Genomic DNA, 12,619 nt, shown 5'->3' on the forward strand with positions numbered 1-12,619 from the left:
AATGCAAGGTATATTCTGATATTTGTCTGTCTCGCATAAACTATTATTCCATAATAAAGATAATTATTTCATTGCATCTGTAAAGAAAAATATATAGGTTCTAATTCTTAATGGGTTTTTTTTAAAAAAAACTCTTTGAAGGTGGATTTATGGGTAAAAGTTTTGTGTGTGTCGGTTTCTGTGTGGGGGTTTTCTTGGTCCTTAGTTTTATAAGTCACCTAAAATTACAGCAGTGAGATGGGCTGCGGTATATATTTAATAAATGTAGACCTGTAATACAATTTATGGAATATATACAGCATGTGTTTATTCAATTTATAGCCACCTTTTATGCACAGAAGCTTAAAGGAATACATCTGTCCATCCATCTATCTGTCCATCCATTTCTTTCTCCCTTTCCCTCTTGCTTGCACTCTGATCTATCTCTATCTCTATTTCAAAAGCATGCAGTTGTCTTTTCTGGCAGAGGGTAAAGTAGATTATGTCTCACTACTCCTAGTCTGTTAATTTAACTGCATCACTGATTCTGTGTATATTACATTATTATGTTGTATATATTGTATGTTGTAATATTATTATATTATACATTAATGTATGTTATATATGAATATATACTCTATAGAGAAAATATAGATCAGGGGCAATTACTCCTCTTTTGCTTGCTGGCAGAAGAATAAATACATGTTTAGCAGTTACTGTTTACTAAGTGAATTGCACTAGTTGCTGAGATGGGTTATGCAGAATTCAGTTGAGTTGAATTTACTTATATTTCTGCACCACCCAACACATAAAAAGGTGACTGAGCAGTATACAATCAAATCATATGAACAATTACAAAAATACTCTAAAATGAAAACATAAATACTATTTTAATTATTAAAATACAAACAAACGATAGGGAGTGCATAGATATTACACACAATGTACCAGTTCATTAAATCTCCTTTTCGGTCAAACTTCTTAAGATTAGTGGACAAGTTTTAAGGGATTTCTAGGACATCAAGAAGGGGGAACTGTCATATCTTGGAGAGGAGGAATGATGCTCCACAGGAAGGGCATAGCAGAAAATGCCTGTCTTTGGGGTCCTGCCAAACATAGTTCCTTAGCAAATGGGACCCAGAGTATGTCTCTTTTGAGATGGGCGGAAATAATCAGGCCATTATCAAAGTTGGCCCCATGTCATAAAGGCCTTTAAAGTTCAAAACCAGCATCGTGAATTGGATCTGCAAGCAATTGATAGCCAATATAGCTTGCAGAGCAGAGGCATAATGTATGCCATTCTAAGCCACACACTGGTTGTGTTTCTATTTTTTTTCTTAACTACCCAGTTTATAACAAATGGGGCAATACAGGGGATTATTCAGAGAACTGCTGCAGGGCAAGATTTATTATTAAGAGTGTTTCTATGCCACCACAATAAAAGAGATTCCAGCCATTTACACAATACAAATACAGATTAATATATCCAAGGGAAGAATAAGGCAACTACAAAAAGAGTAGAAAAATAAAAAGCCTACAAAGAAGAAATAAAAGTAGAGGTGACAACATTCACATCAGGGGAAAGTCACCAAGAGCTTCCAAAAACCAACAAGGAGAGAACCAATCTGATCTACATGGGGAGCCTGTTCCAGAGTATGTTGGTGGCCTTACTATAGACAAACAGGAGCATTGAATCTTGCCTCAACTTTCAACCCGCCTGAGGGAAGAATTTGCAGCAGTTTCACCCTGATAAATCCAACTGGTTGGGCTGATATGGTTCACATCCACTTTAAATGTTCAATTGTTATTTAGCTGTGGCATCATCTTTTTGTAATGTTTAAATAACTTGATTAGGCATATATTGAGGTAGTTTGAAAGTTAATTTAAAACTCTTATTCCAAATTTAGAATATTGAAATTAGTTTTTCTATACATTGACACCAACAAAATAATAGAATTAATTTTCTGCCATATTTTTTAAAGCAGGGTAACAATCATAAAACTCTATGCATGAAGTCATTAAAAATGAATCTTGGATGATCCTGAAAAAAAGTACAGTAAATCTCATTAGTTATATACAGTGAACATAAGGGACTCTTCTTAGTTATATACAGATGCAAACAAAAGTACAGGTAGTCCTCAACTTACATCTCTTGGTTTAGCGACTGTTTAAAGTTACATTGGTAAAAAAGTGATTTATGACCATTTTTCAGACTTACAACTATTGCAGCATCCCTATGGTCACATGATCAAAATTTGGACACTTGGAAACTGACTCTTTATGACAATTGCAGTGTCCTGGGATCATGTGATCACCTTTTGCAACTTCTGACAAGCAACGTCAACAGGAAAGTCAGAGTTGCTTAACAACTGTGTTACCAGTTTAATAACTGCAGTGATACACTTAACAACTGTGGCAAGAAAAGCTGTAAAATGGGATGAAACTCACTTAACAGCTGTGTTGCTTAGCAACAGATATTTTGGGCTCAATTCTGGTCATAAGGACTACCTGTATTGATACCTCTCCATTTTTCCTAAGAATTTTAATTTGCCATGAAATAAGTTGAAACTAACACAAGTAAATGGCACCCACCATTCTTTGATCCATAGACCATACAGCAGGCACTACTTTTGATGTATGACTTGAATGGAATCATACATCAATGAAATGAAAATGGGAAGCATTTGCTGTAGGGAATATGGAATAAAAAAAATATTAATTTATATTTATTTCTTGGCAAATTGGTATTCCGTGGGGGAAAGAGGGATACCAATACATTTAGCCGAGTTGCTATAATTTATTACATTTTATCTTTATTGCTTTATAAATAACCCAATGCAGCAACATATATAATACCCCTTCTTCCTATTTTCCCCACAACAGTTAAACTGTAGAAATTATGAAAGGATCACTGGCCTGATACAATGAAATCCTTAGGAATTAGTTATTTGATTTATATATCCTGCCCTTATTTTGCATGACTCAAGGTGGCATACATAATTCCTCCTCCTGTTTCCCCCCAACAAACATGTAAGTGGAGTTGGGCAAAAGTTCATTTTTTACCAATACATTCATATTTCTTTAAATATTTTTCTATGTCAGTGTTTCTTAACCTTGGCAGCTTGAAGATATATGGAGTTGATCATCTTCAAATTGGTAAGGTTGACAAACATTGTAACATATTCATTCTGATAATTTTATTTCTTTGCTTTATGGAGGCATGGTTTCAAAATTAACTGGCACCATAAACAGCTGGCTACTAAATCAAATTTATTTTCTATTTACTAATTTAATTTACTAATAAAGTTCAAATGTTCTTTTCAATTAGAACTTCTTTATAGCCAATTGTGTAAAACCTTTATTTCTCATCTAAACATGATTCATTCTCATTTGAAAAACCGAATATATGGAAAAAACACAAAACCTTTATTCCAATAAAGCAGTATCATTGACTATTTGAAAACTACAGTTATTCATTCACAGTACAAAATCGTAGGAATTTCTTATAACCATCACTGTACATTTTACATATTTTAAGTGTTAACAGTTTTAAAATTTGATATCAATATATTTGTTTCAAAGAACAGCAAAGGTTCAATAAATCAAAATAGAATTTCATGTTCCAAATATTTATCTCATACAAACCACAATGACACTAGAGCAATATCACTTTACACATAAGAATTTGAGTGCTGTATAATTTTAAACATAGAAATTAATGCTTAAATAAAGATTGAACAATTAACCATCAAATAATTTCAATCAGGCCTGACTCCTCTCTCCCTCTCTCTAAAAACACATATAAGGAACTTGTATATTTTTAAGTTGATTGAAATCCAAGAAAGTTTAGGAGTAATCCTAGACTATTAATTACTATCTATTATATACAATGGTTTTGAGTTCAGGATAGTGAATCACACAATGAAAGAATCCTTATATATTACACAAACGCTTAATCTTTGGAGGATTGCTAAATGTGTTTTGAAAATTATTTTTTAAAATCTTATGCTGCACAAGCTCATCAATATTTAGAAAACATCCACAAAGTCAAATTGGAAGTATGCCTTTCGAGTATTATTGTATCTGCCTTTTGTTGGTTACATTAAATTGATGTAGCTATAATATGAACAGGTACAAGCAATAATGTTTATATGGATTATCCCTATGGACAACTATAAGCCTGTTGTCACACATCACTGTACAGAAATCAAATATCAGAAGCCTTCATTAAAGTATATATTTATTTAGTAATTTATTTCAGTATAGTAAGACCAAGATATTGGATGTACTTTAAAAGAAGCTTGTTTATCCGACTTAAATCCAGATACATCTTCTCTGTTTAAAATAAAACACAGATTGCTACAGAAGGAAGAAAAAAATGAATTTTATAATTTTAAAACATGAGAATAGAAATGTTTACTTAAATATTTTATCTGTTAATTCTTAAATTTTATTACTCTCAACTTTTCTGAGCGAGGTCTGCATCCATTAGATTGGTCCTCTTTTTTTTTGCAGAGAAAGGATAATTTCTTTCCTTTCATAAACATTTCACTTGGATTATTAACTAGGCAGACCTTTGTCCTCAAGCTTTTTCTTATGGCTGTGGCCCAGTGGCCCATTTTATTCATAAATTTTAGCTCATGCCAGTTGATAGAACTTGATCTTACTTAATGAGATCAGAGTTAAAGTTGGTGTTATCTAAAGATATTTTCTAGAACCATTTTTAAAAGCATGGTTTTTGCATTCTAAAAAAATTGAGATGAAACAAAACATTTTATTTTATTCTGATTAATGAAATCATTTTAAAAATTGAGAATTCATGTAGTATTTTCTGAAGAAAAATGCTTTTCGCCTTTAAATGGCTTTTTAAATTCCATCCTGGTGTTAATATTCATTAAAGGTTGACAACATAATTTCACTGATATAATCCAAGCATTCTCTTAAGACAGTGTTTTTCAACCACTGTGCCGCGGCACACTAGTGTGCCGTGACATAGTGTAAGGTGTGCCGTGGGAAAATTACTTTATATATAGTCAATATAGGCACAGAGTTAAAAAATTTTAACATTTTCTAATGGTGGTGTGCCTCGTGATTTTTTTCATGAAAAAAGTGTGCCTTTGCACAAAAAAGGTTGAAAAACACTGTCTTAAGATAGTAGTAGTTCATGTTTGACTCACTGTAAAAGAAAAAAGTAATTTGCTATAAAGGCAGCTGGATCTATTCAAAGGCCAAAGGATCTTTAAAAAAGCCCCATAATAAATCAAGGGTCATTGTATCTAAATTAGTTTTAAATGTACACTCATAGAAGAGACTGAACAAATATTCTTTTTTCAGCAAAGGCTTCTCTCTGAAATTAAGATTGTTTACTATTTTGGAAACAAGTAAACTTTATTAAAGAGTTATAGTAGTTACGAACTAGTCATATGCTATATTTCTTTTCTTGTGTCTTATGAAAATTAGGTATAGTATTTGGTTATAGTTACTATGATATTGGCCATGTATGAAAATGCTTTAAGAATTTTTATACAACTGAGGCATGAAGGCCACCTCCTTATTATAAGTTATCTTCCATGTACAGTTTTGCATCAAATGAAATTTACACTGTACAAAAGTAAAACACCTGTATCATTAGTTACTATCAAAGTTCTAGAGATATAACATTGGAATGCAAGTTTTTATTAGTGAGATGAAGTTAAAGCAAATGTTTTCTATAGCTATCTTAAGAAATTCAGATTATATTATAAAAGCTAAATTTTTAACAAACAACATTGTAAAGATATACTGGTATTTTACATTTTTTGTAAAAGTTTGTTTTTCATATATTATAGGAAACTTGTATCTTCAATATATTTACTTTATCTTTTTTAAAAATTGTTTTAATATTTGGGAAATCATTCTAGGCCATAAATAAGAAATTTAAAGAAACCTGGAACTATACAAAGAACTGAATATACAGCATTCATACTTTTTACATATGTGGCTAATTAAACATACCTCAACAAAATATTGACTGTACATAAATAGCATGTGATTTTTGTGATAAATAATATTTTCACTGGTCCAAAGATACAAAATAAAAGTACTAAGACAGAAAAATAAAGCATGTCCTCAAGATATATTTAACACCATTACTGTTTATAATTGAAAATATAATTTAAGAAAATACAATTCACATTCACAGCATAAGCACCTTTGGTTTCTTAAGCAGCAAATGGAAACAATTTAATCAATGAAAGATACTGAAAATAAAGTGTTAGCTTTCTTTTCAACAAAAAGGTTTCACATCTTTTCAATATAATTTGCTACATTCCAAAGAATTGTATATGATAGATCACCAAAGTTCTGGAAAAGAAATAATAGAGGGGGGAAAAAACCTTCCCTTTTCCCCTATAAAGCAGAATTTACTATTGGTTTTTACTGAAAGAAAGCTTTTACACTGAGAACTATATTCAAATGAAAGTTGATTGTTTTCTCCAAGTTGATGTTAAAAGTTTATTCTTCTATATATTCCAACAGGGTCTCAATGAGAAAAAAACACATTTCAGTAAATAACATTGTCTTAATTAAAGCTCATCTACTTAACTCTGAAGAAACATAAAAGGCTTCTGCCAATGGCAATCAAATCTGATTCCCTAACAAATATTTATCTGAAGATGTACTGCTTGCATTTTAAGTATCCAGAAAAATTACCAGCTTTGCTGCTCAATTGACTTCTGTTCATCAATATGCAACTTATTATTTTAATGATTGGATGTTAAGCATAATAAGCATGATAAAATTAACTAAATGTTTTAGATAACATTTGTAAAGTTTATGCCAAAAATGTAAGTGCTGTGGTTGGGCAGACATTAGGTATTAAAAGGTAAATCAGAGCATTCATAGTTTGCAGTATTTTTCAATGTAAAAGACCACTATTCGACAAATATTTTCAGAACTCTCTATTGGGGAAGAATGCTGTAAGGTAAATAATTGTGGTTTTGTACACCGATCTTAGCTCTCATATTTTCCAGAAATGCCATATTACATTCAACCACAAGTCATCTTTATTTCTAACTAGATATCATATCAAATTCAGACAGAGCAAAATTCAAAAGACAAGGTGTAGCATATACTTCAGATGCATATGCTGGACCCCGGATTGCTTATAAATCATTTGCTTGTATTTGTACAAATATACAGTAATTATGATATCAAAAGGAAATGTAACAATTGGCCTGCTCTACTGTACAACAGGTGATGTAGTACTTATAGGGTTATTGGATGACATTCGTTGTTGCTTACACCTGTAATTCCAGTGAAACTAGCAGTACTAAAGAAAGTCTGGGTTATGTAACAATTTCCATACCAATTCAAGAAGGCTGAAATCCCACATTACTACCTAGTCCATCTCACTTAGTGCACCCATTTTCAGACCTTGTGCATTTGGAACAACCCAGTTTGCAATTGGGAATAATTTATCTGACCATATTTATTAGTAGAAGATAGCAAGAACAACCAGCAGGTAAATGCCTAAAATTGGTAGATATGCAGTCTTTATTAATCATAACTCTGGATGCTCAGATTGATACAACCTGATTTAAAAACAATAAAATTAAGGGCAGAGGCTTGTAAATATTTAAGAAAAGTAAAACAGATAGACAAATGAAATATATTAGTCACTGTGGAAATATTTGTCACATGTTCATAAAACAATGTTAATCATCTTGCTCACAATTACATTATCCAAAGAGGTCACTTAAGTCCTTGTTAGCTGAGCTGCTGTTTACCATGCTGTTCGTTGGTTGTGTAAAGTTCTGAGGATTAAAGAAAGGATTTCCCTGTAAGCCAAAGCCAGTTTGTCCCATTACATTCATCTGTGTTCCCAAAGGACAACTGTTGGTACCCTGAGGAGGTGGAAATTGATTAAGCCATTGGTTTGTTTTCTGTTGTGACAACTGATTCATACTAACTTTGGGTTTTTGAGGCCCAAATAGGCTATCTAAAGCAGACATATCATGTGACCTGCTTTGCTGCACAGCTGGCGATGTAGTGTTCAAAGGGCTATAAGATGACATGTTTACTGTTGGCAGCATATTCATGTTAGCCATTCCAGTGACACCAGTATTACCAAAGAAATTCTGGCTTGTGGTACCAATGCCAAATCCAGAGGGCTGAAACCCCATATTAGCATTTAGTCCATTTCTCTTAGTGTTTTCAACAGATGATGAAAATCCCATTCCAATACCCACTGAAGAAAAGCTACTTGAAGAAGGAACTTTAGGTTTGCTGATGGGTTGAGTGGTCAATGAAGCTATATTATCTCTCAGAGTATCAGTCAAATCCTTTGTCTAAAAATACAAGACAATTAAAATTATTTTACATCAGCATCAATCAGTTTAATAAACATCAGCAAATTTTATTTTCAAAACTATAGACATAGTTCTTGACTTATGACTATAATTGAGCCTGCAATTTTGATGGTAAATTGTGGTGGTCATAAAGCAGGTCAACAATGTCCGCATCCAATTTTACAATTGTGGTGGTTTTATAATATTTAGTTAACAAAGCAAGCACATTGTTTGTTATGGAGCATTTTGTGCCAAAACCAGGAAGTAGAGACTGGTTTCTGTCAAAAACATCATAAATTGCAGTCAAATAATTCTTGGAAGCTACAAATGAACATAAATGATGGCTGGTTACCAAGCAGCCAAAATGTGGTCACGTGCCCATGGGGGAAGGGCCAAACATCAGAACTATGAACCCATTTATAGGTAGCTTTTTCAGGGTTTGTGGTAAATTGGAATACTCATTAAGCAACTGGTCATATGTCAAGGTCTACCTGCATATTATATTGTGCAACACAAAGGCAGATTTACAACATGTATAATTGTTTCTTTAATTAGATATTTAGATGATATTACATTCCAACTGAATAAAACACCCCCTCCTCTGCTCTAGCATATTTCTTGGTCTAATGTTTTAAATGTGCTATACTTACACAATACTTTCCTTCCAGTATGTGCCTCTTGAACAGTCTAAATAATGGTGTACAACTGTACATTGTAATGTGGCTGCTATTGATAGCTAGAACAAATGAATTATTGTTGAGAAACTACGGGCTCCTTACCCAGTGTCTGTAAAGAAGGCTAGTATTTATGACTTTTGTTGACATTTGTCTTTACCAAATATTTACATTAAGATTAGGTGGACAACAAAGAAAGACTTTATGATCTATCTCTACTTTTAGGGGAGTTTGCTGGTATCTCAGTATCAGGTAAAATCAACTTTCTGAGATGTTTAAATATAGCTGCTAAATTGGCTTTAATTGCTACTAAGATTTTACTGCTTCTTTATTTTCACTTATTGACAGTCCAATATATTTATGAAATCAATCAATCCGTCAATGCAACCATACCTGTTTCACTGGTGCAATGATTGCATGAGGCTGGGGTTTAAGCGGTTGTTGGTTTTTCAGTTTTTGTGCTTGCTCCTGTTCCTTTGCTAACTTCTGCTTTTCTTCAAGTGTAAGTGATCCCTTCAAAAGAACATATTTGTTAATTGATAGCCTGAACCAACTGCAGCTAACTAGCTTTAAATCAGCAAGACTAGCAAAGCAGTTAGAAACGTTTGTCCAAATGCAAATACCTGCTCATTTTTCAGACACCCATCTGATCTACTTGATGTTTGCATCTCAATCAAACCTCAATTTTTCTATATACAGAAAACATACTCAGCCTTTTCTTGTTTGTCTTTTTAAAAATAAAATAGAAAAGTTTACTTTTATTGCTTGAAATATTATAACAGATTATTGGGAATAACTTCCATTTTATATAAAAGTCTATGAAAACATGGATACAAGTGAACATGATAAACATAACAATCTCTGGTTACAGATCTGGCTAACAGATATCATTGTAATTTATTAGAATAATTTACAATTGCCTTGTAAAATAGAAAGCATTATTTTCAAGTTTTGAAATTTCAGCACTGTCTTAAAGTTTTGCATAATTGTTAAAAGGACGTGCCACAAGGTATTTTTTGGAATACCTTGTCACAAGACAAGGTATTTCAAAAAATGAGAGCCACCACAGAGAAGAAGTGTGTGCAGGACCATATCCTCTGGAATCAATCCCCCACTGTAGGGAGGGGGAACCGACTAGGTGGTTCCGCCCCAGGCGCCTGATGGACCCTATGGGATTTTAGACGGCGCTTGGTGAGATACCTGACTGTCTCGTCCACACACAGATTGGTCCTTCCTAAAGTATCCTGGAGCTAAATAGCAATAGCAATAGCAATAGCAGTAGACTTATATACCGCTTCATAGGGCTTTCAGCCCTCTCTAAGCGGTTTACAGAGAGTCAGCATATTGCCCCCAACAATCCGGGTCCTCATTTTACCCACCTCGGAAGGATGGAAGGCTGAGTCAACCCTGAGCCGGTGAGATTTGAACCGCTGAACTGCTGATCTAGCAGTAGCCTGCAGTGCTGCATTTAACCACTGCGCCACCTCGGCTCTAAAACAAATATAGAGTGAGTCCTGGTGGCTCAGTAGTTAGAATTCAGTATTGCAGGCTAACTTTGCTCACAATCTGGAATTCGATCCTGATGGGTCAAGGTTGACTCAGCCTTTCATCCTTCTGAAGTTGATAAAATAAGGATCCAGATGATTGGGGTAATATGCTGACATTGTAAACTGCTCATAGAGTGCTATAAAGCAACATAGAGAGGTTTCTAAGTCTAAGTGCTATTGCTATTGCTTTTGCTTTATAGATAAAAACCAGCACTGTGAACCATATTTGAAAACCTACTGGTAACTGCAATAATTAGGGAACTGATAGTCTATTATAATAGCATTCTCATTTGCTAATATCCTAACTGGCATAGTTGCAGTTTTTAACCTATACCAGTTTCCAGGTTGTTTTTAAAGGAGGACCCACGTAGGGCATTTTACAGTAGTCTAACAGCAGATTTATTAAGACTTTGTTTTCTGTTGCCAGAGTTTCATAATTCATGTAGGTCGACAATTGCTGTTTCCAATGAAGTAATCGTCCATGGCTAATGACAGATCTTTTTAAAAAACCAAGAGCCTGCCATTTAGTTACCATGTTTAAGAAAGGGGGGGTAGAGATAAGGCGAGTCCATTGCTTCCAAATAACTCTTAAATTGAAAACTATATTTTTCACAGCAATCTGTCATTTGGGTGCATCTTATGCACTGAATACAGCAATTCTTTGCCTCCCGAAACCCTGCCCCTTCACCAAAATGGCTGAGCGAAGCTTGTAGGAGGCTTTCAGAGAGCTCCTGAGGGCAGAAATGAGGGGAAAATGGGCCATTTTTCTCTCAATTTTGCCTTCACAGCCTGCAGGAGCATTCTGTAAGCTTCTTAATGCCCTTTTTTTTTGGACAAAAAACGGGCCTGTTTTTTGTGAAAAACAGGCTGTTTTGGGGAGGTTTACAGACTGCAAAACCTTTTTTTTTAAAAATTGCCTCTTGAAAACCTTGGTGTGTCTTATACTCCGAAAAATACGGTAACTACCTCATCCAGATTGCTTCAGATGCAATGGATTTGCCTATAATTTTAGGGAAATCTCCAGACAGTTTTGCCAGCTATATCTGAATCATTTAAATGGAGGCACATTAAGTGAAGGTTTCATTGCAATTGTTTTGAGTAAATTTTTTTTTAAATGAGCATCATATATATCTCTTCTACGCATATTCTTCACAACATCGGACTGCTTGATCTTCCTAGCCTTATCTTATATCTCATTAAATATATATAATTTATCTCATTATATCTTGTATCTCATTAGTTTACATTAAAACTATGAAGGCAACACCAAAAATGAAGAATTCTATCTGATCAATCCATCATATTGAAATCTACCATGGATTACAGACTCAATATGCACGCACAGACGCACACAAGCACACATCTCTTTATTAAAGCTTACCTTTCTTTGATTTGTCATCAATCCATTCTCTTTACAATCAGGTCCACCAGTTAACATTCCTAGATTGCTAAACGTTTTTTCCACCTGTTTGAATTAAAACAAGATTTGAAAAAATATTTAAAACGGTTACTTGAAACCAGTATTATATTCATCTAATAAACACAGTATCAGCCAGGTGCCTATGTTTCAATGACTCACTCTCAGCCCAAGTGATCTCACAGGGTTGTTATTGTAGGGAAAACAGGAGGAAGAAAGAATAATATGTATGTTTTCCACCTTGACTTACATATGTATATACATACATACATACATACATACATACATACATATATACATAACATACATACATACACACATACATACACCTTACTTGATTGCCTGTACTGCTGACTTTTGATTCTTCAAGTGGTTTCATTTGATTAGTTATATCCAAAGATCTATAAAAAGGTAATTATAGTAAGTTATAGTTTCAATCTCAAAATCAATCCAGAAATACATTTCAACAGAATGTAACAGAAATACCTTCCAAATGTTATCATTACAAATTAAAAATAATTTGCTTTGAGTTTCTATTTCAACATAACAACAATTAGTAATTATATTATTATATATATAGAGGTCACATCAGCCTCTATATCACAGGTTAAATCAAAGCAGCATAAATTCAGAGGTTAAATCAAATTAATAAAATAGAATTAACACAAAGACAAC

The 12,619-nt window shown here is 33.4% G+C and overlaps 1 protein-coding gene across 1 annotated transcript in view; it reads right to left on the reverse strand.

Annotated features, from left to right (window-relative positions):
• Positions 1 to 5,616: 5,616 nt before the first annotated feature.
• The window catches only part of SCYL2 (SCY1 like pseudokinase 2), a 31,791-nt gene continuing 24,788 nt past the window's right edge, over positions 5,617 to 12,619 (reverse strand). The window contains exons 15-18 of the mRNA XM_032221271.1: positions 12,279 to 12,345; positions 11,909 to 11,992; positions 9,374 to 9,493; positions 5,617 to 8,306 (exon numbers count right to left, since the gene is read on the reverse strand). Of these exons, the coding sequence (XP_032077162.1) occupies positions 7,698 to 8,306; positions 9,374 to 9,493; positions 11,909 to 11,992; positions 12,279 to 12,345 (880 nt within the window). The 3' untranslated portion in view covers positions 5,617 to 7,697. The remainder of the gene's footprint in view (positions 8,307 to 9,373; positions 9,494 to 11,908; positions 11,993 to 12,278; positions 12,346 to 12,619) is intronic.

The sequence above is a fragment of the Thamnophis elegans genome, chromosome 7, assembly GCF_009769535.1.
Source record: "Thamnophis elegans isolate rThaEle1 chromosome 7, rThaEle1.pri, whole genome shotgun sequence".
Taxonomy (NCBI): domain Eukaryota; kingdom Metazoa; phylum Chordata; class Lepidosauria; order Squamata; family Colubridae; genus Thamnophis; species Thamnophis elegans.